The sequence below is a fragment of the Camelus dromedarius genome, chromosome 5 (assembly GCF_036321535.1).
Source record: "Camelus dromedarius isolate mCamDro1 chromosome 5, mCamDro1.pat, whole genome shotgun sequence".
In the NCBI taxonomy this organism is placed as follows: Eukaryota; Metazoa; Chordata; class Mammalia; order Artiodactyla; family Camelidae; genus Camelus; species Camelus dromedarius.
In genome coordinates this window covers 74,919,124-74,946,723 of record NC_087440.1, presented here as the reverse complement: position 1 = coordinate 74,946,723, position 27,600 = coordinate 74,919,124, and the positions used below count along the sequence as shown (strand labels likewise).

The window sequence follows — 27,600 nt, the reverse complement described above, 5'->3', positions numbered from 1 at the left end:
GAAGAGGGGAGGAGGCGTGACATGTTCATTCAGGGGAGTGGGAGAGCGGCTAGGTAAATGGGGTGCTTTTGCTACAGCACCTAGGACCCACTTGGAGTGAATGACTTAAAGTGAAACAATGTCATGCCCACCTGTTGAAAGTCAGGGCCCACATCGATGGGTAATTAGATTTCACCAAGGTAGGGTTTTCCCAGGCAAGGATGATAAGAGAGTGGGGCAAGGTAGTTAGTTGACTGTGTATGCAAGTCAGTGCTTATAATGATGGATCATGGAATTTAAGCTTCACAAGGAAGGAATGAAGATACAGGAGAGGTGAAAGGCAGTGAAATATTATTAATGGATTGTAGCTCCTAAACGGACCAAAGAATTAAAGGAATGAATGTATTAGAAGAAAACAGATGGAAAGACAGCAGGATGTTTGAGATTGAGGTTATGAAAGGTTTGTAGTCATTAGTAATGACATTGGTAAGACATGGAAGTGAAGTCTAGAGGTCAAGCAGAGGGCACATTTATTGGAGGAGTGGAAGTCAGAGGCCAAGGTATAGGAAAGAAGATCCACATGGACATTGAAATCACCAAAAATTACAGAGCAGCAGTGTTAGAGAAGTAACAGTGAGTCAGGAGCTGAAATCTTCAAGAAATGAGACAGAATGACTTTGGAGTTCATAGATAACAAGAAAGATGTTTGGGCATTAATGTCTGAGGGCATGAGAGTCAAAGTTGGGGAAAGGCTTTACGGAGGATGAGGGATGATGATCCAAAAGCAACGATGAAGAGGCAGGAAGACATCTGCCTCAACTTAATTTTATATAAGTTGTTAGCATGTTTTAAGATTAATTATGCTACTTTAAAATCCCTTAAAGCTGTCAGTGCCCACAAATAACTGTCTTTCATTTTTTCAAATGAGGATTGACTTGCAACATAAATTTGTAGGTTGTTCACACGTAGTACTTAGCTACTATGCTTGCTGATTTCCAGAGAACCCATAAAAAGAGATGTTTTTACTGTAACTTTAATGTTAAGACAAACAACTGAGGAACAGAAATGTAAAATGATTCTTGCCCCATCTATTGCTTTGGCTTGAAATTACTCATCATTCATCAAATATTCGATGAGCCACTGCTATGTGCGAGGCATGGTATCAGGCACTGGGGTTACAACTGTAGGGAAAGACAGACAAAAATCCCTTGTACTGAATTTGTATACTAATGGCGGGAGAAAGACATTTACGAAGTCAGTAAATGTCTAAGATGTCTAGAGTTTCAGAGGGTAATAAGCATTGCAGAGGAAAATAAAGCAGGAAGTGGGATGAAGAGTGATGAGCAGCTTCCGATTTAAATAGGGAATTCAGGGAAGATTTAAGTGAGAAGCCTACAATTAAGCAAAAACTTGGAGGTGAAGGGGCAAGCCCCATGGATACCTAGGGAAGGAGCACCCTAGGCAGAGGAAACAGCTAGCACATGACCCGTGAGGCGACAGCATGCCTGGGGGACCTGTTCAGTGTGGCTGGAGTGAGGGATGCAGAAGGATGTAGGAGGTGATGATAATGAGTCAAGGCTGGCGGACAAACAGCATAGGTCTTTGAAGGCTTTTGTGAGGACTTTGGCTTTTTTCAGACTAAGATGATCAAGAACTGGAGGGGTTTAAGGAGAAATTTAAGAAAATGATCAAGCAATGTTGGAGAATTACAACAGGGGCAAGAATAATCTTATGTGAAAGGGGTTGACCTGATGTGCTAGGAAGAGACAGTGTTTCTGAGTTAGTTTTGGGTTTGCATCGTAACGTCACCACTTACGGCCATGTGACCTTGGGGACTTACCTGACAGCTCTGCACCTCAGTTTTCTCATTTATTAAATAGGGATAATGACACATACTATTGAATAGTTCAAAAGACTCAAGGTGATAAACTCTCTGTAAAGAACGTAGCACATCGCTGAGCCTCAAAAAAGGCTCCTACTATTAATAAGAAAATGCCTGTCTAAAGATTCAGATGATCATAAATTACCAATCTTTTCTTGAAGTCTCTGTGTACAAACAAAATTGCCTTGTAACTCAAATATCACTGTTATCCTCTTTTTCTCCCTCTTGAGCTTGCATAATTACATTTCATTTCAGCCTATAGCTTCTATGACCTATGAAATCTCCTGGAGTTTACTGTCTCAGCAAAATGGATCGTAAATGATAAGCTACCTGTATACTGTAATTCAGTAAAGTCAGAGCTCTTCCTCACAATAACGAGAGGAACTTTAGTGCCAATAGGCAGATGGTGAAACACAAATTTATCCTTCTCCTTCGTGCTGAGTCCTCTCCCCCTACCCCCAGCACACATATAAAATGACCATCACCATAGCGGCATAGGATCAGCCTCAGTGCCACCTGTGAGAAATGAGAAGTCCACTTTCTTTTAGAGTTTTTGCTTCCTTTAGACTCAGAAGCAGAACATAATTAACAAAGTGGATTTCAGAAACTTGGCAGAGATAGTGTGTCAGCAGGAAAACCCTTAACTGCCTTATTTCCTTCCACCTGCTCCAAGAGTAAAAATCCCAGAAGACTCAGCCATATTTACTTGGGAAGAATTGAGTGCCTAACTGTACACTGTAAACTGCTTCTTGATTTACACTTGTGAGTTATTTATTGAAAAAAATCAATCCCAGGTTGATTCACCCCTTCTATCAGCCTGTCGCCAGCATCTTTTAGTTAATTATAAAATCATTGAGTAAAACTCGCTACACAACAGAGTACACGTGATTTTTGCCTCATCTCTCTGGGCCTAGGCAATCTCATTTCTCTTCTTTTATCACACAAATAATTGAAACTTAATGTGTGTCAAATCACCAGAAATTATAAGAGGAGTGGTGTGGAGAGATCAGATTCCTCTGGGGTTGATAGTATACAATAAAATAATTTATGTAGAAATGTTTAGCACTGAGACCAGTAGGCACTCCTAAAAGGTAGATTTATTTACACTTAAAGTTGCAAAGAAAAAAGTGTGCTCTGACTTGCTTTTTATTCTGAAGATCCATTACTGTTGAGGGCTCTTGGCTAAGGAGCAATGATTTGTTAATTAAACAGTTCAGAACTTACTTGGTTCAGATTTTTTTTTCTAATTTTTTTCAAAAATTTCTAGTGTTGTTTTCTTGGAATTCAGACTCAGCAAAAATTCTTTTATGTTCTATCAGTTTTGGTCAAAGTAAAAAGCCCTTAACCAATTAACTTTGGCAAAACCGAGTTACAAAAAACAGTTAATGGAACTGTGAATTATTCTGTCTTAGAGTTGCAATCATCCTAGTTTACATTTTGGCTTGGCATGGATAAAAAAAAACCTGTATTCAGACTAAGTCCCCTGATGTAAAATGCATGATCATTTGAGGCCAATGCTCTAGGACAGTGGTGGCTTTGGGCTTTGGAGAACTTCCCTTTATTTAAAGTAAAAATGTTTTGAGGATGATAGCTGCTGTGCTTTCAGCCAATTGAAGAAACCCAAAGGTTTGCACGACTTTGAGGATCTTTGCAGTAACTCCATCACCCCTCTCCTACCAGAGCCATCCTGCTACTTGGGAAATGTTCTGAAAATTTCTCAATAGCTGTCAAAAGTAACCTTATCATTAGAGATTGTTGTGACTTGAAATATCAACCTTTTTCTCTCATATCAATGGCTAGGTAGTAAGAGATGCTACTGGTCAATAAATCCGGATGTGGGGGGAACCAAGTATCCTGAGTTGTTGACCTAAATCCTCAGGTCTGAAGATTCCTGGGGCTGAAGTAGACTATCCTTTTGTTTTTAGCAAGAAGCTGGCACGCACACATCTCTGGAAAGGCAATCATCAGCTCTTTCTCTCTAAATTCTTCTCTGACCTTCCTTGCAGCTCTCAGTGACTCCACAAAATGGTCACAGACCCTGTCCTTTGCTGTGCCTCTGGAGACAAGGGTGTGTGACTTAGGATGATCTGCTTTGGGTGCTTCCCCAGTAACCCGGCTCCGTTGGCACGCGTCTGTCTGTGCCCCAGCCAGGCACGGCGAGAGGTCTGTTTGTCTTTGCAGCTCATTTCACAGCCTGAGAGTGGAGCAGCCTAACAGACGAACCTCCTCCAGTTTTCCACCTCTAGGAGGTTCCCTTCCTCTCCAAGAGAGCTGCTCCAAAGGCTCTGCTGGCAGGCACAGAAAGGAGGACGAGGAACGGTAAGCTCAGTGTCCCTCCCTCTGAGGGAGGTCCAGTGCCTGCCAAACAGCCAGGTAGAGATGAGTGGTCCGGGTGCAGTGGCTGGGACAGAGCTACCCAGGGTTGATATAGTTGGGGCCCAGAATGGGCAGAGGCCAAGGAGAGAAGATGTGGAGGTGAGTGGAAGAGGGCCACACACCGTAATGGATTATGCAGCTATTACTCACATCCCCATGGTAACCCTTCAGTGGGTCACCCTTCCCTGCTAAGTCAGGTGTTGTTCCCCACAATATGATTCCAACACAACACACTTCAGACACTATCCTTTGGCCCAAATTACGTTTTTTGGGTTTGTTGCTGTTGCTCTTAGAATATAGCCCATATTTTCCTGTAGACTTGCGTTTGTTCTTTCTCTTGTAACTCTCGTCTGTTGCCATTCTAGCCCTCATCTGGAGCCCGTCCCAAATTCCACGTCCTTTAGTGAGGCCTTTGCTGGTCATCCTAACCCGCAATGGTATCTTGATTCTCTAAATACTTCTTATGGCTCTTTTTACATTAAACTTTGAGTTACTTATTCACATTTCTCCTGAATTTGATTGTAACCTCTTTCAGAGTAGAGGCTGGATCTTATTCTTACAATTGGCCTTGGAGTTCAGTAGGTGCTCAGCAAAAATGCCTGCAGAATAAGGGAGTAAATGAACACCCTGTGTGCGTTTGTTTCAGATTAGCTATTTCTCCCTAGAAAGCAAAAAAGGAAATACTAGGGGTAACAGAGGACTGGTAGGACGAAAAAATGGACTTTATTCAGGCCAAAAATTTTGCCCAGGACCACAACTCAAAAATAAAATGGCAAATATTCTAATTTTAAAAATGGATAAAATATTTGAACAGACTCTTGACAAAGGAAAAATGTAAAAATGGCTAACAAGTACATGAAAAGCTCAACATCATTAATAATCAGGGACGCACAAAGTAAAACCGCATTGAGATATCACTTGACACCCAGTCGCATGGCCAGAATAAAAAAGATGGATGATACAGTGGCTTGGCCGGTGTAAAACTCTCCTCCTTCACGGGTGGGAATAGAAAATGGAACAATCATTTTGGAAATTAGTTTGACAGTATTTCCTATAAAGTTAAATATACATCCATCCTGTGACCTGACAATTTCCCGCCTAGATTTTTACACTAGAAAAATAAAAAGATACGTGGCTGTCTATGGGTGGGTAGGGCATGAGAGAACTTTCTGGGTGATGAAAATGTTCTAAGCCTTGACTGAGGTAGGGTAACACAGTTTTGCCAAAACTTATCCAACTGTACACGTTAAAACTGCACATGTTATTGTATGTAAATTACACCTCAATAAAAAAAAATAATTTTGCCCGGAATCAAATCTAGAAACTCATGTATTCAACACGCATGTGGACTTCAGGCATGCCAGAAAGAACCCTGCCACAAGTTTTCAGCCATAAATTAGTCTGACCTTAGTGAAGAACATTAAGAGTCAAAAGAAATCCATAAAAGACTTATTTTCCTCTAAACCAAGATGGCAGTGCTACGACTCTTAGATTTTCAAACGATTAATCTGATCAGCAACTAGCAACAATAGTTTATTTTTGAAATTTGTTTTTGTTGATACATGTAATGCAAACTCAAGGATATTATCACAGAGATTTCCTCTTCTTAGGAGTTACTTATAATAGTAAGTGGGACTATCATAATACAGACATTATCAACAGTAAGTTAAATGCTTATTAGAGTGAGTTACATAATGTAGACCTTAGAGAACTCTGGTTATTATGGAAGGCATTACATTTCAGTGTGTTCTTTCCTTTGGGATTATAAACACCAGGAGCTTCACTTTCAAAATAAGATGAAAAGAAAACAAGATAATAAAAAGTGAAAAGTATAAAAATAGAAAATGAGATTACATACCTTGTTTAAAAAATCCGTAAGTAAAACCTGTTATGAAGCTAAATTAAAAAGGCTTTTAAAAAATTAGTAAAGATTGGAGACAAGATCTCATTTTAGATGTTGCACTTGTTTTAAATTAGATTCTTTTTTGAGAAATGACCTTGAAAAAGGGTGGTAAACTATGTGGGCAAATTTGACTGTTTTTGTTGACTGTTAGAGATAATTGTATTCATTCACAAATATCTTTATGAATGTATCTATCCATCTATCTATCTACCTACCTATCTTTCTGTCTATGTATGTATGTACGTACGTACGTATGTATGTATGTATGTATGTATGTATGTATGTATGTATGTATGTATCTCTCTCTCTATCTATCTATCTACACACACACATACATATATATTCCAGTTCTCTTCTCTTTAGATGAAGTTTAGGATTTTCCAAGTTAGGCTTTTTGTTTTTTAACTTTTTTTTATTGAGTTATAGTCATTTTACAATGTTGTGTCAAATTCCAGTGTAGAGTACAATTTTTCAGTTATACATGAGCATTTTTTTTCGCTGTGAGCTACCACAAGAGCTTGATATATTTCCCTGTGCTATACAGTATAATCTTGGCTTTTACACCAAATCACAGCCAAATCATGGCTATATAATATTCAGTTGCAATTTATCAAACATTTATTGAGTACTTGCTGTCTTCTCTTTTGAAGTAGGGGGTGGATTACAAAAAATATAAGACAGTCTATTTCCTATAGGATCTTAAAATCTAGTTATGGGGAAAAGATATGGGGGAAATAAAGTGATGAACATTTTGACAAAAGTTCAAGACAAGAATTGAAGAGATGTCTCAAGGCCATGCATGATTAGTTAACAGATGCATTTTAAGACAGATACTTGGAATTTGAGGACTGGAACTGTACTGTGATTTGTTTCTGACTTTCCTCCTACCGGCCCCTCATTTGTCCTCTCTTCCTATGCTTTGTGGCATTCTCTTTAAATTTAATTTAAATTTTTATTAAAATAATGTGTGGACCTATTTTATAAAGCAAATTATGCTAGAAGCTTAACACACACAGCAGACCTCTGTGCAGCCCTTCCCTGCATTCTGCTTTCTGATGTCCCAGAAGCAACTGCTTTCAACTTCTGGTATTCTTTGCATAGTTGAAAATATTTCTTGATTTATTGGTTTTTGATTCATCCACTGACTCTCTACTCTGGAAGATGAGAATTTAGCTCTCTTCTATGACCTCACACATACATCCCCCTGACCCCTGTATTTTCCTGAACTAATTTTAAGGACATATTTGATTAAACCCACATCTAGTATTCTGGTTATTAAAAGTCTGCATAGTGTGATTTCATTTTATTTCTTCTGTAACTTTTTTTTGTTTCTGTATGAGATGTCTGTTTCTCTTTTTTTTTTTTTACATAATTTGGTTTGAAGAACCTCTTGCTGAGTCTTGTCACATGCTCTGAAGTTCTTAACATATCTCTGAGCGCTCAGTTTTTCATACAGTCAATTCTGTCAGACAATCTATCAATCCCTCTTTGTAGAATCTTCTCTTGGAAACTTCCTTCAGCCCTGATTAGACATCTTGGTCTCAAGATTCCCAGTTGCTCCCTTTTTGGTCATCCTAGGAAATCCATTTGACACTTTTCTGTGTTGATCACTGTTTCTGAATTCTTCATTTTCTATTAGTCTATGGGAAATCAAGTTTTTGAGACCTTCATGTCTGAAAATGTCTTTATTTTACCTTCACCTTTTATAGACAGTTTGGAAATCACTTTCCCTCAAACTTTGAAGGGTGTACTCTATCATCTTCTATCTTTCGTTGCTACTGCTAAGACTGATGGATGGCATTCTGCTTATCCAGCCTTCACAATAGGACTTTCCTCTTAGAAGCTTCTAGTATATTCTTTTTATCATAGCACTGTCATATTTTATGACATACCTCCATGAGCCTTTTTTCATTCATATGGGTTCTTTATGGGTATTTTTATTCTGAAAACTCATTTCCTTCATTTATGGAACTCTTTCTCCGCAATTTTCTTTTTTTTTTTAATTGAAATAGAGTTCAAGTACAATATTAGGTTATTTTTAGGTGTACAGCACAAAGATTCAACATTTAAATGCATTACAAAATGGTCACCACCTGTCTCCATAGAAAGTTATTAAAAGAGAATTGTCCATACTCCTTATGCTGTATATTACATATCCGTGATTTATTTATTTTATAACTGGAAGGTTGTACCACTTAATTTCCTTCACCTGCTTCCACCACCCTCTCCTTCTTTTTCCTCTGTATCTGTGAGTCTGTTTTCATTTTGTTTGTGTTTTAGATTCCACATGTAAGTAAGATCATACAGTATTTGTCTTTCTCTGTCTGACTTATTTCATTCAGCATAATACTCTAGATCCATTAATTTTGTCCCAAATGACAAGAATTCATTCTTTTTTGTGGCTAATCCTCCATTGTGTGTGTGTGGGTATATATATATATATATATATATATATATATATATATATATATATATATATATGCCACATCTTCTTTATCCATTCGTCTGTTGATGGACACTTAGGTTGCTTCCATACCTTGGCTATTGTAAATAATGCTGCAGTGGACATAGGAGTGCATGTATCTTTTCAAATTAGTGTTTTCATTTTCTTCAGGTAAATACCCATATGTGACTTTGCTATAACAGCCATCTTGCTCCTCCTCAAACATGCCAGGTGTGTCTTCACCTGGGGGTCTTTGCATTTGTCTAGAATGATCTTCCTTCATATAGTCACATGACTTGCTCCTTTATGACCATCAGATCTTTTCCCAGTTGTCACCTTCTCAATGAGGCTTTCCCTGACCACCCTTCAAAGTGGTGACCCTCCCCTATTAAAGCTCCTAATGAAGAGTCCTGGGCTTAGTGAGTGCTCAGTAGATGTTTACTGTACATTTTCAAAGGCTGACTAGGACGTTTCACCACACGGATGGGAACGGGTAGGAATGAGAGGGAGAGTTAGGGGAAACTCCAGGCAGATGAGATGACTAACTAAGAGCTAAGTTCTGAAACCAGAAATTTAGAAATTATTCATATTCTTATAATATTTGAGAATAAATGATTTAACCAAAGGAGAAGATACAGGGGAGAAAGATCCAGAGCCCAGGACTGAACCCTACTGAAATATTGGGGCAATGAGCTCTAGGGGGAGAAATCGAGAGGGAGTGATCAGAGAGGTTAGGAAGGAAAAGAATAATGATGTGTCAAGAGTCAGGAAGAAGCGAAGGTAATGGTAACATTTACCTCATATTAAGCATATAGGAAATGCTTTGGATTTACCTTCTTACCTAAGCTTCACTGCTTTTAGTTATCTTGTTTTGACAAATAAGAAAACTGAGACTTGCATCTCACAATTAGTGATGGACCCAGGAATCAACTCCAGGTCTAGCCCCTAATCTAATTCACGATTCACAACCTGGCATGCCTCTCGGAAGCAGAAATGGCGTTTTCAAGCAGTTGCACATCTGCTCTTAACCTGGTTAGAGAGCCTTGTAAAAAAAAAATCTTACCAAAACTTTCAAAACAACTTTGAAGTGGCACGAACAAACAGGTAGTTTAATTTACCACTTCCAAAGAATGAGAAATGGACACCCTCCCTTAAGGACAACATACTACAATATCTTTAAAATGTGGCTGCTATTTCAATGCCATAGCGTTTACAAAAGTGTGATTCAAATATTTATTGTATAATGTATTATTTCACAAACATTTCAGAGCTAGTACTGTGTTTCAGGCACTGTAATATGAACTAAAACTGTGGAAAGGAAACAAACATAGCCCCTGCCTTTTGGGAACTCCTGGAGAGACAGAAACATGTTACTAGTGCTGTGAGATGCACACAGAGAGGTGATGGAGTTTAGAGGAAGAAATGGCCATCCTTCCCTAAGGAGAATTAGGGCCAAGAATGACTTCACAGAGACCTTCACTGGAATGTCAAACAGTAGTTAGTGGTGCTTACCAGACGGAGAAGGTAGCGGTAGAGTTTTCAAAGCAGCAGGAAGAGCAAGAGTTTAGCCATAGAAGTAGGTTGGAGCAACAGGGGAGCTAAGCTTCACTACGGACGGATGATCGTTCAGGGATGTATGGTGATGTGAGAGATGAAGCTACAGAGCGTAGCAGGGCTTTGTGTGCCACACCAAGGTCTGTATCCTGAGGGGAATAGGAGACCACCATTGGCTTCTTAAGACCCTATTTGCATTTGAACACCAAATAGGAGAGTGGAATTAGAGAGGGTTTAAAGATTGAAGGCAAGGGGAGGCCTGGAGACTCCAGTCATTTAGAGCAGTGCTACTCAATGTGTGGTAAAATTGGCTTTCTTATGTATGAGTCTTTGATAAAGTAAGAGGATTGTACTGGAATGTTGGCCAGCTACGTCACTAAGCACACTGTTTAGTTTGGGCAACTCTGCTCTTACGGGAAGACTTTGTCTGTGAAGGAAGTCTCTCCTTTGTTGTACATTCTGGGCCAGCCACTCACCTTACAGTGGACCCACATTTCGAGCGTTTCTGGTCTACCCTATTGGTCTTCAAATTCTTTCAGTGTCATGTATTCATAAGTAAAAAACGTTTAAGTGTGCACTTTAACTTATGTAAATTTACCAGCTCTATATACACATTACTGTAATAACATGTTATATACATTATAAAACACATTAAACATATATTTTAAAGGATAATATAAAAAACCAGTAAGTAATATTTTTTAAAAAACATCACCAAAGTGAAATCAGTGTTATTGAATATACTACACTAATTATGAAAATTGTTGTTTAACCCTTTCTGATTCAGCTATTCAGAGATCTGCTTCTTCTGGGTCAGGTTATTTTGATTTTGGTTTAAATGGCTATCAGTCAAAAAAGTTACTTCACAAGTGGAACAGGGCAGGCTTGGATGTACTTACTAAATTAAGATACTCATCTTTCAATCCAATTCAGTAATTAAATGCATGTTTTTATTGAAATTCATTTTATCAGATGTCAGTGAGTTGTTTTTGTAAACTAATGTGAAGGTGTTTCATTTTTATATTTTATACACATGTATTTTAAACCCACTGTAACTTTTAATTTGGAAGATTTTAAAACAGGTTAAAAATTCAATTTTTGATTTTAACAAAACAGAATTTTTATAAGTAATATTCATTATTTTCACCAAGAAAATTATATAATATGGAATATTTCCAAATTCCTATTTCTAAAGGTCTTTCCAAAGCACAAATTTCTTTAGAAAAGCAACAACTTTCCTCATTCATTGGTGAAATATCACCTTTATCTTAAAGGGACAATTAAAGATACCTTAAAAAAAAATCTTCCAGGTTAAAAAAAAAAATCACACAAAAAGTCAAAACATTTTATTTCACTTGTCTTTTTGTAAAAAGAAAACTACATAATACTTTTTAGTACTTTGTCATGAGTTAACAAATAAACCCACATGTAGTACAGCAGATTTTCAGGGTCACTCTGCCCTTTTATACAGAGCCTGTGCATTAAGAAAATAAGGCCATAAGCCCCATTAAACTGGGTGCATTTGACCAAAAAGTGGAGTGAAATTGTTAAAAGTGAAAGAGTGAGGATGGTAAATCTTCAAGACTGTGGGTCACTCACTGTTCCCTTGGGATGCCTTCCTGAGGGACAGTGGTCATCTGTATGTAAAATATTAGAAAACTTAAATTTGTTTTTATTTTAAAATGGAACCACTTATTTGTAAATGGAACTTCTAATATTTCTTCTTGCCTCTGATGGATTGTCTCATGTTTCTCCTGGGGTGCTGTGTTCCACCTTGGCAAGGACTGAACTAGATGCTCAAGAATGCAATTCTAAATTAAGACAAAACCAAGGGGATGGAGAAGACATCACTGACCAAGAGCCTTGAGGGAGACAGAGTCAACAGAACTTGATTGCGATTAGATGTGGAGGCATAAATCAGAGGAAATACACAAAAAGCTATGCTTCCATGCTGTTTTATAAAATGTTTACATCCCATCTTTTCCAGTGATTGTAAGTTTTCCCAGATATGAGTCAAACTATTATAGTCTTCCTTACATGTGCCAGACATGGTGCAATGCAGTCACATACATTTTCTCTGCAAAGACTAGAATGACTTCCACCTATTTGTAGACATCGTGTCTCAGAATTTTGCAAACACCAGCTGCTCAAAAATGTCTTTTTTTTCCTGCCACAAGAGTGCTTTCATGAATGTCTGCACCAAGGCCTGATCAGGTATCAGAATGGCACACTGGAGTGTGGGGCCTTCTGAGCCTCAAAGAAAAAGGGCTTTCTTCCTAGCAGTAGCCTATACAGCTGGGCAGAAGCCTTCATCTAAGACAACAACATTCTCTAACCACGGACATCAGCTGCTCCTCTTAATGGCCCCTTCCCTTCCAAAAAAAGCAAAATTAAGACTGAAATACCCTTTTGTATGTCTTACTCACAGCAAGGTTGGTCCACTGTAAACGCCTCCAAATGCATCTTTGTCAATAACTGTCAGGTATTTATTCTTGTTCAGGTAACTAGTGAGAAAGAGAGAGAATGCATTAGGTGAGGTTAAGCAAATTAATATACATACCAAAATAAAATGTGAGAATGGTCTCCCTAACTATTAACTGATTTTTAAGAATTTGGAAAACCCATTACCTTCTTCTGCCTTAAGCACTCAAAGCATTCCAGGTTTCAATCATGCAAGTTTTATACACATTAATTTTGGCAGAAGTCTTTGAAAGTGAGCATGTTTATGATGTAGTTTGCATACCTAGATTTTATAAAAGTCATCTAATTCCTTATTTATCTGGCCAATGGTGACTGTATTTCTCAATCCTCTTCAATACCAACTAAATTAAATTTGTTTCTCAATATTGATCAATATTCTCATTTACTTTTGATGACTGGGCTTAAGTCAAGTATTCAGTGAAGGTGAGTGGTGAGTGGTGATGGGTACTGTCAGAGATTCAGATCTCTTCTTTAGGGCAGGGTTGCCAGATTTAGCAAATAAAAATATAGGATGCCCAGATAAACAATGAATAGTTTTTTAGTATAAAAGTATTCCTTGTGTAATTTTTGAAACATTCGTATACTAAAAAGTTGTTTGCTGCTTATCTGAAATTAAAATTTAGTTGGGTGGCCTGCATTTTCTCTGACAATCCTATTTGGGGGGGGGCAGGCTATGCAGATGAGATTTTTACAGAGTGTATCTTTCATGGAAGGGGTTTCATGGGCACATTGATCTTTCCATTTTGAAAACATATTGAGCATTTGAGAGTAAAATATTTTTGAAGCAATTTAAGTCACAAAGTGATTCTGAAACATAAAATTACCTCCAAAAGTGGACAAAAGCTTTTAAGGATTTTGAAACTGGCTTTATTTCCACTAAAGAAACAAAACATATTTATGTATGTGATATATATATATATTTATATATATATAAAATTTCCTTGTTATAAATGCTCTCAATTTATATATGCTCAGGATAACTCACCACACAGCCTAGTCATTAAGAGTCAGTGAGTGGTCACCTGTTGATGCAAAATGAATACAGTGGAGACCCTTAGGAGGTCTGCTTAGGTACAGATCATGCTTCTATCATTCTTTTTATGGTGTTTGCTCTTCATGATGGAAAATTCTCAAGGATGGTGGTTAACAAGAATAGTGTGACACTAGATAAGCAACAAGGGCCTACTGTATAGCACAGAACTATATTCAGTATCTTGTAATAACCTATAATGGAAAAGAATCTGAAAAAGAATATATATGAATGTGTGTATAACTGAACCACTTTGCTGTACATATGAAACTAACACAACATTGTAAACTAACTATACTTCAATTAAAAAAAATAGTATGACATGAGGACTTTGGATCAGAAGGATTCCTCTCCAGAGCCCTCACAGAGGAACTCCTCTTTGGTTAATTGGCTGGTCCTTTCTTTCTCTGAATCCCTGGATGAGACTTAGAAGAGGGACAGTGGCTTTACTTGTGGCTGACCCAAGAGGAGGAAGCCTCTGCTGTTGTCCAGAAGGCAAAAGCAGGAACAGTGCTTCCATGAGGTTCCTGCCTTCAACCTCTCCTGGTGCAGCAGCTCTGCTCCATCCAGTACTTTGTAGAGAATGGAACTTAGAATAGGAAAGGGTGGCCTCGGAGCCAGAGATTGGTGTTCATTGGAGCAGACGGGGGAAGAAGCGTTTTACCAACCACCAATGAAGTCTGCCTCTCCTGGGCAGGATGAGGGCTCAGCCAAATGACAAGTACTACAACTCCGCACAAATGACAGCTCGTATACTGGTACACATTTTATGATTCTTCACACTTTTTTCTCAAATGGAGGTTGAGAATTACCTTCATCTAAAGTAGCTGCCACCAGTTTTCCTCATTGCACTCTTTTATTTCCTTCATGGTATTACCACAATCTGTAATTATCTTGTTTGTTTATTTGTTTGCTTCCTCATTGTCTGTCTCCTTAGTCAGAGTTTCAGCTCTCTGTCTTATTCATTGCTGTGTCATCAGTGCCAAGTTCAGTGCGTCTGTAACTATTTATTTATTTATTTAAATTGAAGTATAGTCAGTTTACACTGTTGTATCAATTTCTGGTGTACAGCATAATGTTTCAGTCATACACATACATACTATTTATTGAATGAAGATATAAATGAGTGAAAAAAAAATCAGCACACCTCTTCTCTGAAATAGTGAGATGGGCTATGCTAAACTTAGGGTGACACATGTTTTTGCTTTTAGGAAAAAGTAATGGAGAATGAAAGCTAGAAGACCCATCATATGGTGTGGTAGCCAATGGATTTTTTTTTGGTGGCAGTGACAAGCAGCTGGTTTACAAATGCCACAGGATATAGTTCAGACATGACCTCTTCAGGTAGTGGCTGGACACCAAGCTTCCAGGGCTTTGGTAAATCTAAAATGGAGGGGATCAATTAATCTCATGTATGTACAGAGACCCCACTAAGATGCTACAGCAGCCAGTCTGTGCCTTCTGGATGAATGGCTGTCGTGTAAGCTCTCTACCACAGGCATCATTTGACCATTGTTGACTCTCCTTCGACACACTGTGTCCACAGAGTTCAAGGTCAGTGATAGCAAGGACAGGCAAGAGCCACTTTAGAGAAACAACTGGAGAGAAGATGGTGATTTTGTAAAAAGACAACTAACTCAGCAGAAGTGCCACGCTGACTAGCATCTCGTTTTGTATTATTTGGACCATGCAACTTGCAGATCACATTCTGTTCCCAGTCTTTTGAAAACCAAGTAAGGACTAGTGAGCTCATCTCAGTTTTTCCTGTTCATCTCTGACCGCCGCAAGTGAAAATTGGTTTGCTCTAATCATTAGAAATTATTGTAAAACTAAATAATCGCTTGTCCAATTCTGCAGTGTTTTCAGCTGATATTCAATACGCCCCCAAGGATAAGGAGGCTGGTAGATAAGCGTTGTAGTTTACCAGAAACGCTGCAGAAGATTTTAAACTGGGAAAGCCAGCCAGAGTCCAGGAGGAGAGGAGGAGGATGAAGAGAGGGTGCAGCCAACTTGAACGGAGATGAACTGAGTCTTGGGGGAGGGTGCCTTCTCTAAAACCAACAGGGTTGTTTGGGCACGTCATCTCTTAGAGATAATTAGGTGCTTAAAAATAAAACCGTCACTCTGCCTTTAGCAGTTTGGAGGGCTATCTTATTATTAGAGTATGATAATGCCACAAAGCTTTAACTTTAGGTTCAGACTGCTGGTCCTACCTTCCATCTGAAGCAAAGGGGATGGGGTGAGGAAATATATCTGCAGAAGCCTTAATATCCAAGGACAAAGTGTTTCCATCAGCCCCATCTGTCATATGATGTTTACTGGGAAGGTCAGTTTAGTTAAACTGATTCCTTGACCCTGATTTATTCTGGTTCCTCTGGAATCCACATTCTGTGAGCCAGCTTGGGTAAATCAATCACAAATCTTGGTAGGCTATGTAGGTAACCTACTCCAGACGATGATTATTTTATAGGGAGGGTGTATGTGCGATCATCTAAACTATCTCTTGCAAGGACAAGAGGAATGTAAATGAACTTAAAAGGGTAGAAAGTCTTGGAGTCTGCAATGAGAGGAAAGACTTATGGAAACGCAGGACTTCTAAATACAAGGTACTGGGAAGGACTTACGAGAAAAGAACTCGTGTCTCTGTTAAATAATAAAGACACTGCTACGTGTGCATGTTCAACACCTTTTTGCTCATTGGAGGACTTACGCCTCTGAGAATTTCTTGGAAGAAATGAAGTTCTTCCTAGAAAATATATGCCAGATTTTTCATACTGGAGGAGGGAAGGGTGCAGTTCAGAAGCCCTGCCCTGAGTTAAGTGTCATGTAAAGTGCCATTTAAGTCACAGTTTACAGAGAACAGTGTGGGCGGCAGAAAAATGAAGATGGCCAGGAATGAATTGGGGAAGAATATCCCACTGACGAATGCACCATTCCAGATACAGCTCACATGATTCCCCACTGGACTCACACTTGGCACAGAACAGCCATTCAGTAAATCATGCTGGCTGAATAAGTGAAAGTCCAGTTGCTGGCCAACTCCTAGCTCGAGGCACCCTCTATACTATGTTTGGATGCGGAGGTGTCAGAGGGAGGAGTATGACCCAAGCTGTGGTTGCTGCTGAGCTTTGCTCTCGTGGGAGCTTTATACACATTTTAGCTCCTAGATAGAATTTCAGCCAGCATTTCCATAATCTCTTTAGGGGAAGCGGGTTGGCATCTGTTTATGTTGTGAGCTGCTCATGGGAATTCTTTTGTGGGGAACGGTGTTTTCCTCTCATAGCATTGGTTATTTGGAAAATTACGGAGAACCCCTGCTCAGCCCTCTTTGCTCCACGAAAATCCTTTTGGTAGCAGAAATCAGGATACCTGTCTGTAAACAGTAACAAGTGAGAAAATGCTCCAGGTTTCGATAGGCAGAGGAAAAAGCCGGCCTTGGAGCATATCCTACAAACTGTTCGAACACTTATTCCATGAGAAATAATAGCCTGCTTAATCCTATAATCTTCTCTGTCGTCATCTTTTCCCAGGGCTCCAAGCTGCGGTGTTTTGCTTGTAAAAATCTAATGTGTGATGCTAATTAGTACATGAATTGTGTTGACTTCTCTGTTCATAACGATTAGTGTTTCAGTATGTTCTTAGCACATCAAAATGCTATTTTTTTCCCTGCCCACATGTTTACTGTCAGATAGTAGCTTGTTGCTAGAGTTTGACAATAGAAAATGCAACACAGAGGACTAGACATTCTGAGATAAGGAACACCTCTCCCTGCCAGATTGTGTGCAGAGGGTGGAAAAGAGGTTCCAAAGAATGAACGTGCGGTTCAACTTGTGCCTGAGAGCAGTTCAACTTCTGTTGAACAAGGGAGGCTTGTGTTATTATTAATTTCACATCTGAGTGATGACAGTGTGCTTGGCTCCATATGAAATCATAGGACAACGCACTTTCGCGAATCTGACATGATTTTCATGAACTTTTAACTAATTACCCAGCTGCTGCTGAGGCATCAGTGCTTGTTCTCAGTGTGGAAGTTGTCCAGCTTGGCTGCAATCGTGAATACTGTTTCGTTATTACTATGGAAACCTGACCTCTGTTTTTTCCATCTACAGCTCAACCCTTATCTTCCTCTAGTTCCAGGCCTCCTTATCATGATTAACGTCTTCAGTTTACCTTAAATTTACATGATACCTTTTACTCAAGAGCATAAACCTAAGAAAAAATTAGTTTCCATCAACTAGGAGTCAGAAACGTAGGGTGGAATGAATAGATGGAACACTTTTACAACAGGAGCAGAGATTTAAGTTTGGATTTAAAATACTCAATAGAAAAAAAAGATCTTTGTTTTATCTTATAATTGGATCTGAACTTTCAAAGCCTAAAGTATTTTTATCCATATACTTATCTTTATCTTATGCTTGAATCTAACCTTTACCAGGAATTGGAGAAACAGACTACGTATCTCATCATATAATGGACAGCTGCACTGAATACCTACATCTAGACCAGAGGGCCACCAGCTATGACCATCTGGTCACATCCCGCCTGCCACCAGTTTTTGTCAATAAAGTTTTATCGAAACACAGCCACGCTCACTTGTTTATGAATTGTCTGTGGCTGCTTTCTGCAATGGCAGAGTTGAGTAGCTGTGACTGAGGTCATATGGGCCACAAAGCCCCAAATATTTGTTATCTGGCCCTTTCTAGAAAAAGTTTCCCAATATCAGAGCTAGACTTCTAAAAATCAAGAAACAAATGATTTTCACTTAAGAAATACTTCCCACATTTGTTAAACCCTTCCAAATTTCACATAAAAAGATCAAGAAAGTATGTGAAAAGTGCACTGATTTCTATGTTTCAAGGGATAGTTACAGTGACTAGAACAGACCGTAATTCAGGGAATTGGTGAATAAAAATCCATTGTCTCCAACAGAATAGCTCTCCCATCAGCCAAGCCTCTCACTGAGCCCATGATATGGTCTGAGGAGAAAGCTGGTAGGGAGGTAGAGACAATCTCCCTACGTAATCTCTCCATAGGTTTCACCTTAGAAGACCACCAGATGGTGTGAAACGTTACTGGCTCTTAGATTCTCCACAGCCTGCCTCTTGACCATCAAAGGATTCTTCTTGAGTAGCTTTCCCCACAAAGTGTTCTGTAGAACACCAGTCCAGAGAGGAGCCCCTGGAACCAAGAGCTCCTTCGATACTAGTAATTCCAATTCTTCTATCAATAGACCCAAGAAGTCCACCTGTACATTTCAACTTCATAAGGCCAAGAGTAGCTTTTTTGAAAGTAACGCTCATTAATTTACTGTGGAAAGAGAGGTTAAGGAACATAGTTTGGGAAATGCACCCTCCCTCATCTCTTCTCTTACCACAAAAGCTGGGGAGAAGTTGGGATAGAAATTATTGTTCTGTTGTTTGTTAGTTTTTCCATTTTTCAATAGAAAATGTTTCTAAACTCCTCTGATGTTCTGCAGGTAACTTCATGACCAACGCCATAAAGTAACAGGCTCCTAGACTTACACTGAGATCCACTTAGCATAGCAGTCTGCTGAGTACAGAAGATTCACTTTGGAAATCTCTTGAAGTCTCTGTGGATTTAACTAAATACAACCAAAAGGCCAATTATGAGCAGGCATGAGATGTTTTCAAGCAAAATGGTAAACACACATGGCCTGATTTAACCCCAATTCTTTGAATTTAATAACACTTGATCAGACCAGCCTTTTCATCAAGGTGTCCCTCACTCAGACCTCATCTGGAAGCTGGTTGAGTTGGTGACCTTGCTGCACAGGTGAATTCAGGTTCTCACTGACAAATGATTGTTGCTTGGTGTGACTGTTCTCTGAAGCTTCTACTGGTTGTGCCTTGAGTCTTGAGTGACCTCCTGTCTCTTACATGAGTCCATGCTTCCCAGGGCAGGATATTTTAGCTTCTGTATTTCATGTCTTTAATAGACTAACAAGTGTAGATATTCTCCTGGGCTAAGAAACAAGTAGCAGTGGCCAGAGGAGCTGGGTGACCAAGCGTTAGTGGTGGCTGGTAAGTCAGCAGCAGTGAACTGTAGTCGAGCACAGAGAAAAGAGTCTTGAACCAGGGGATCCAGGTCCTGGCTTTCACTTGGTCACTAGATAGTGCTATCAAATATAAAAAGCCACATTTAAAAAAAAAAAGCCATGTGTTCACTTTGGGCTTCATTCTGTTTTTATGTGAAATGTGACTATTGGACAAGAAGAGTGATAACAAACTCCACAGCTGTGATTCTTGACGTTCGCTTTGCACCAGGCTCACCTGGGGAGGTTTTTAAATCCCCCCCACCACCCATGCTCTGGCTACATTCAGACCAACCAAACCAGAACTTCTGGTGGTAAAACCTAGGCATCAGCCCTTCCAAATCTCTTCAGGTGATTCAGATTTTCAGTCAATACTGAGAACCGTGTTCTGCAGGACTTAAAGTCTGAATTTTATGCCCGAATTTCTGTCTTTAAAAAAGTGATAACTGAGAGTGATTGAGGGTGACACTCCCTAATGACTAAATATGACTGGATAAAGAAGAAAATAATTAGGAGCACAGATCCTCATCTTGGGCATTAAAATCCTTTGCTTGAGGAAAAATAAAAGTTTTAGAAATGAATTACTCTATAGCCAAGGTTGGTTTCTGGTCCTTTTTCCCATTCAGAATTCTGGAAACATAGTTTGGGTTCAGGCAAGAGACAGTTGAACACACTGAATTCAGGAGCCATATGATCAGCTCTGGTCTCCCTGGCTGAAAGTTTCTTCACTGTTCCTACCCTAGCTCTTGCTAATGTGGTTGTCTGCTGCCTTAATGCTAACATCTTGATGACTATGATGTCTAGAACAGTGTGACAGTCTTCTGAAATCTTTATACCTGAAGTACTACAAACTGTCTTAATTATTTTGAAAAGTCCCAGTTCCCCACATCATAGAAAATTTTCATAGAAAATTTGAATTGGGAAGATCATTTCCCTAAGGATAATGGCTTTCTAGGAATAGTTAAAGAGGAAAACATTTGGTTAGATTCATGTAATATTAAATTTGAATCCCAATGGTTTTTTAAAGTGAGATCAATCTAGGGAAAATCATGCATATGTCTCCAAGTAGGGGTACTTAGTGTTCAGTTATTTTCAATCTGAAATGCATATTTTGGATTGAGTACATTTCTTCCTAATGTATTCTGACTCTTGACATTGCCACCCTCAAGCTGACCCCACTGTGTGTTCAGTATGGGCATGGGGCACATTAGTCTTCCCCATCTTCGTATTGCCAGTGACCAGAACAGTACTAGGATCACTGAAGGTGTTCAATAAATATGTTGAAAAATAAATGAAGGACTGTGTGAGGTTTGTACGATAAAGCTCAGATGGAAGTAGGGTCTCTCCAATACTGTAAATAAATTTGACGCCTATAAGTATGCATGCTACTCTACTGAATCTTTTCAGACTTCCCCTATAATTATGTATTTAAACAAATGACTAATATCAACTTGAATGAGCCCACAATTAGACAATCTAGAGAAAGGTACTCTGATCTTCACTTGATAAAGAATACTAGGAAACCCAAAAGCCTGGCAAAGAGTGAGACCCCTCTTCAAACAGAACTTAGGAAGCCATGCCAAGGTATAATGACTTTGAAACTTATTAGCATTTATTATTTAAGAATGGAACCATACCAGCACCCACCACCTAATCCCAAAACCAGAATAAAACCACTTAATCCACATGTGTGGGGATTTTTTTTTTTTTTTTTTTTTTGCATCTAGGGCCCTTGCATATAGTTCTGCAGGTTATTTACCTCACCCTGCCGAAGTTTGGTCAGTGGACCAAAAGCATCAGTATCGTCTGAGAGCTTGTTAATATGCAGAATCCTGGGGCTCACCCCAGATCTACTTAATCATATTGTGCATTTTAACAAGATCCCCCATATAGTTTACATTCTCAATAAAGCACCGTACAGCACAACAGAGTTAGAACCATAGGTCCTTCAGATTTTGCAATAATCAGTTCCAGAATATAAAATAACTACACATAAAATGTTTAAAGGGAAAAAAAAAGATAGAATTACCAAAATGAGCAGCAAATTAAAAAAAAAAAAGCAAACAGAACTTCTGGAAGTGAAAAAAATGTAATTGCTTAAAAACACTCAAACTGCTATAAAATAAGTCAAACACAGAAATCTGTTTGTTGCTTTAGCTGACTTACCCATGGTGATTTTTTTCTTCTCCTATGTGTGATTGACTGTGAGCACCTATTTAACTGATCTCAACATTTTAAAAATCTGGCAGCCTGCACTGGGGTTCTTTCCTCTATAGAGGTTTGCATTTATTTCTGCCAAGACCCTCTGGTTTACATCACTTCCCCATCTTCTCACTGACTAAAGTCTAGTCTCCTGGCACCACTGATATCAGCAACTGCCCCCGAAGGAACTGTACCCTCTGTAAGCACCCAGCACTTTGGTTTTAGCTACTAGTTTGTTACTTTGTTTCATTTCCTTCTCTTGGAGCTATGACATAAAATGTAATTTTTTTAAATGTATGGTCTAGTTGGTAGCAGGAAGGTCCTACAAATTACCTAGTCCACCATACTGTGGAAAGCGGCCTCTACTAAAGCTAATTTTCATTTATTAGCTATTAGGTTGAAACACACACCAGTGTGGCTGAACCAGTCTAGCAGCTCTTAGACACAAAGTATGCCGTGGCAGAGTCTGGGGACCACAAAGACCTGATAGAAAAGTACAACAAGGACAGAAACCTGTGTTAACGGCTATCTTTTTGCCAACATCCTGTTCCAAGTATTAATTATTTGCAGGGAAGGCAAAATGCTGGAAATGGTTTTTCAGCTATTTCTGACTGAATCAAATATAAACTGACACCTTTCCTGAAAACATGTCAGAAAAAACAGAAAGAAAAATCTTACCTTTTGAATAGCTTTGGACTTAATTAAAGTCACCCCTGCATATGCATAGTAGACGAACATGCGCATGCACACACACACACACACACACACACACACACACACACACACACACACACACACACTCCTACAAGATAACTGGAGGTGACACCATGGCTCTCCATTTTATCAAGGATAAAAGCTTTGAGATTTAAAATTGGAGTAAATGTAAATATCCAATAAAGTTGGCTTTTGCCAAGTTTCTTAACATTATTCTTAAGTCTTGGCCATACTAACTCTGGGGTTGAGAAATGCTCTGGTAGAACCTATCTCTAACAGTATTCTGACCCATTGGGTGGTTCTTCTTGGAGGTAGGAGTGGGGGGGTGATTAGTGGTGTCCATGGCAACAGTTGACTTACACAGCATCCAGCTTTGTCCCATTGAAAGCATGTCCTTGGACTGAAGTAAAGCCATTGTTGTATAGCTTCCTATAAGCAACAGAGAGAAGAGAAATCAGTGACATGTAAGAGGTGGTGTTGGCCCTTCTCTGAGGGTTGGGTTTTATTTCTTCAGTGTCAGAAATGTGCATGAAGGTTCTCAGGTCCCACATATGAGCCCTACAAGACAACTTTACGCTATGTCTTGTTTTGGATGTGGAATAATATTTCCCAGTTTGAATCCCCATTCTCCAGACTTAGTTCCTAGATCTTTAAGCTGTTTCTCAGAAGCAGATTCACTTTGACGAACAAGATTTGCCATCATTAAGGATTAAAAAAAATGTTCTACATATACTCAAAAAAACAGGAGTTTCAGGTAATAGTCAACACAATGTCAATAATGGAGAAGTAAGAGCACTTTCTCAAGACAAACACTGTAAAAGACATTCATCTGAATGCACAAGTTTTACATTTTTTCTATTTAAAATGTTATTTCACATTTGTATTTCATATATTTTTTTTAAATTCTCAGGGCTTATCATAGATTAAATACTTAAATGGTTGAGGACTGAATTAGATTGAACTTCAAAAACAAATCTAAGAAAATAGATAGACCATGGCATTTTGCAGAAATGTTACTGTTTTAACTTGTTGCTATGTTTCTGCAACCAATTAATTCATACAGTGATTCCAGGGGCTGGACCGAAATGTTATCTCGTCTATTTCCTGATCAACTTATTGAGCTATGGAGGTGATTTGCCAAAGCCTCATTGACAAACAGCAGTCAGGGAATCAGGATTTCTGACCTCAAAAGCAATTCTTTCCACCCCAAAAGCACACACACTTTCTGCTGGCAGAGGAGCTCCAGCCACGGGAACGCTGGTCGGCACAGGAATGCATGGGGGTCCCTGGGGGCTACCGGCACGAGTTAAGAGAAGGCTGCCATGACCACAGTCAGGCACAGCTAGTGATGATTGCAGGGAAAGCTACCGTAGTCTGCCTCCCGTCAACTCTGGTAATACAGGAAGAAGCACACAAGAGACTCTGAGTTTTGGAATTAGATCTGGCTCTGTCATTTCATAGTAGATGATCCTGAGAATTTCTCAACCTCTATTATCCTCATTTTCCTTGTCTGCAAAAATATGATAAAATGATACCTAATCCAAAAGTCACTGGGAGGACAGAATAGTTATATATTTAACACAGTGAGGTGTGGACACTTAAGAGATGACCGTGTTAGAAGGAATATCTTGAAAACTTGGATTTATCTTATGCAGTTGTGGGGAACTGAGAAGTAATCCTTTTTTGTGGGGTTTTGTTTTAAATACTTGCACAATGAGTTTAAGTCCAGCTACTAAGGTGTCCTAGGGGTGGACGGCAATGTACAGGGACACTAAGCACAGAGACTGAGAAAACTCTGATAGATAATTTTTTTCTGAACTAGATCTCTTTTATGATGATGTGAGAATTGTACATTTGATGTTTCTATTTACCCAAACTTTGCTGAGAGGGCCTAGACAATAAAAATATTCTTTGTGGGAATTACATTTCAGAGATTAAATAAAACTCTTATTGAACAAGTAGGCCTCAAAAAGGGAAAATAGTGAAGGAAGAAAAACATAGGAAAGAAAGAACAAAGGATCACAAACTTTGACTGAAAGTCTATCCTACCAGGGGTATGAATATTGCTGTTGGACACATATCCTTTCATGTTTATAGTTGTTGGAGGCTGAGCCTCAAAGAAGCAAGGACTTTTGCAAGATTGTAGAAATGACCATCTGAAAAGATAATGGACAACCCATGCTATCCTCACCTTTAGATTTCAGGAAGGTTGAGTTTCCCTTATTCAGAGATTTGTCAAATGCCTCCTGGGTACCATGCTGGGTGGAGACAAAGAGCAGCTTTCACTTTAGAGAGCTGCTTGGGATACGGGATCCTTAGGAAAAAACGCCAAAAGTTGAAGGTAACATTCTGAAAAGAAACTGAGACTGGCATTTACATAGGATGAGCAGGAAATGATGCAATGGAAACCTTTACTGGGGAGGTAAGCTTGCGGTTTGGGCCTGAGCACGCTAAGACCCCAGGTCTTTGCTGTGTTGTCAAATGAAATGGTTGCTGGGAAGAAGTCTCTTGTCTTTTCAAGACAGCTCCCCCTACACTTTGGGGATGAACTGAAGTGCTCTGCTGTGGGTAGATCCCAGAGGTTGAGAGAGCTTCACAGGGCCACAATGGATTGATCGAGATACTTGGAAACAGCCCCTTCAAAGAGCTGTGTGGAGGCTTGGATCATTTTTGCTAAGGAATAACTCAATCAAGTTTGTGGATGGTGAAGAACCCCTGGATGGTAGCTGACCAGAGAAAGGGAGCCGGTGACAGTCTAGGCCTGAACATGGGCAGTGGTCCTGACACTAGAGGGGAGGGAGCTCTATCTAGCCTTAGCTCCACTTTGTGGCTAATTTAATCAGAGAGGGGAATTCGTTACTGGCTTGGGGAATTACCTTATCTTTCATACCTCTGTTAGGTCTCCTTCGTGAGAACATTTTGTGAATCTCCCTAAGAAAGCATCTCTTTCTGAACAACTAAAGAGCAGAACCCATTCTAACTCTGGAAGAATGATGACGCAGAGCAGCACTATGTTTTCTAGACAATATCCCTTCAAAGGAGCTTAATAATCGTTGTGACGACACAGCTGAAGTGTGAGTGCAGAGTATGAAAAGCCCTTAGCAGCACTCCTTTCTAGCTCAGGACCTTGGGAAAGTCACTTAAATTTGCTTTAACCCCAGTTCTTCTTCTGTACCATGCGGACACTAGAATACAGAATATTCCATTATAAGGCCTGCAGGCCAAATCTGGCCCACTGCCTGTTCTGTAGATAAAATTTTATTGGAACATAGCCATGCTCATTAGTTTAGGTCTTTTGAATGGCTGCTTTTGGCCTAATGCAGAGCTGAGCAGTTGCCACAAAGGCCACGTGGCCTGTAAAACCTGAATGACCCTTTACAGATAAAGTGTGCTGCCATTTCTGTAAGGGAATACTGTCATCTTGTTACCTAAACCATTTTGTCATCTATAGAGTGCCACACTGTAAGGTGCTGCTCTTACTGAACTACGTGAAACCCTTGGCGGATCATAGAGCACATACTGTATGGTGGTCTGGTTCTTGGATGGCCTGTGAAAATGTGACAATGGCCCAAATAAAAATTCAGTTGTTGGCAGGAGTGGAACTGGCAATACTCACAGTGTCAAGGTTTCATTGCACAGGCCCTGAAAAGCATTCACAGGGAGTGCAGTCATGTAAGGGTTGTCTGTAATTTCACTGCAAGAGAGGGACAAAAACATTTGGTGAAAAAAACGCTTTTCTTCTGGAGCTGGGCTCTTGCTGTATATATGCACTTAAACAAATAACCTGATGCAGTTCAGTTCTATCTTATTTCTTTTCACGTGTCATTGACCCTTCCTAGCTATTGGAGGCTCAGAGGTCTGGTGAGTGGTGAGAGCTGTTCTAGGTGGCCATGCACTCGGAGCCCCAAATGTGTAGTAAGCAAGTGAGCTTTGGGTGTGGGCTGGGGTTCCTGACAATCCTCATCTGCAAGGGGGGCAGGTGGGTCACAGAGAAGTTCTTGTGAATCTCTGACAAATACTTTGTCCAGAGCAAGTAGTTTTCTTGGTGTATGGGACCCTTAAAAAGGGTTGGTAGAATGGGATCAACGGATTTTATTTCATGAGTATGACTACAGTGTCCTCCACTTGCAAAACACTGTCAGATAGATGCTTCTGGAGAACATTTCTATGCCAGTCTAGTTGCTGGAGGATGGCCTATATTTTGCACTGAGCTCATCCTCAGCAAAGAAGCATGGGCATTTTTTTTTCCTAGCAAAATCCCAAGAGTTTAGATCCTATCATTCTACATTTTGCTGATTCTGTAGTACAAACTGTAAACTTGTAACTCTGTCTATGTTCTTTCGCTTCGGTACAACTAGTAAGTCACTTGACCATGGCATGGGTTTTGGAAAAGAGCGCATGGCCCCAGTCAGAAGTCACAGGGAGTAGTTTGAGCACCACTCATGGCTGCTCCTTGGGATTCTGCTCAGACAAAATTACCTAGGTCTTCTCTTCCTCCGTTTCTTCATTTATGGAGTGGAAAAATTATAACTTCCTTTGATGCCTTGTAAAGTGGTTGAGAGGAGTAAATGTGATAATGCATGGGAAAGTGTTTGAAAAGCTTTGTGAAAAATAAGTACCATCACTATCATCCAGTTTACTTGTATTCAGTCACTCCCATCAGCAAACAAACATCCCATAGTGTCTTCCATTAAGAAAATTTTCTCTTTATTTGATATGCTCCGACTACTGAGATATTTTCTGCTGTCTTTTAATAGTTAAACTTCCCAGAAGAGTTTGTTATGGTCACTCTCTTTAATCCCTCTTCTGATTCTTTCTTGAGCCCACTCCAACCAGACTTCTCCACCCCCAGAGTTCCACTGGAACTGTTCTTTTCAGAATCACCAATGTCCCTTATTACTAAACCCAATGGCCATTTCTCAGTCCTTGCCTTACTTCATCCATCAGTGCATTCATCACAGCTGATCACTGCTTCCTCCTTGAA

General features: G+C 39.5%; 1 protein-coding gene across 2 annotated transcripts in view; it reads right to left on the bottom strand.

The window, feature by feature from the left end:
- The window catches only part of TSHR (thyroid stimulating hormone receptor), a 125,429-nt gene that overhangs the window by 8,706 nt on the left and 89,123 nt on the right, over nt 1–27,600 (bottom strand). The window contains exons 6-9 of one of the 2 annotated variants that reach the window (XM_031454137.2): nt 26,233–26,310; nt 22,977–23,045; nt 12,564–12,641; nt 11,872–12,424 (exon numbers count right to left, since the gene is read on the bottom strand). In XM_031454137.2, the coding sequence (XP_031309997.1) occupies nt 12,355–12,424; nt 12,564–12,641; nt 22,977–23,045; nt 26,233–26,310 (295 nt within the window). In that variant the 3' untranslated portion in view covers nt 11,872–12,354. Of the gene's footprint in view, nt 1–11,871; nt 12,425–12,563; nt 12,642–22,976; nt 23,046–26,232; nt 26,311–27,600 lie in introns of those variants that run through there. The other variant, XM_010976397.3, reaches the window with a different exon arrangement.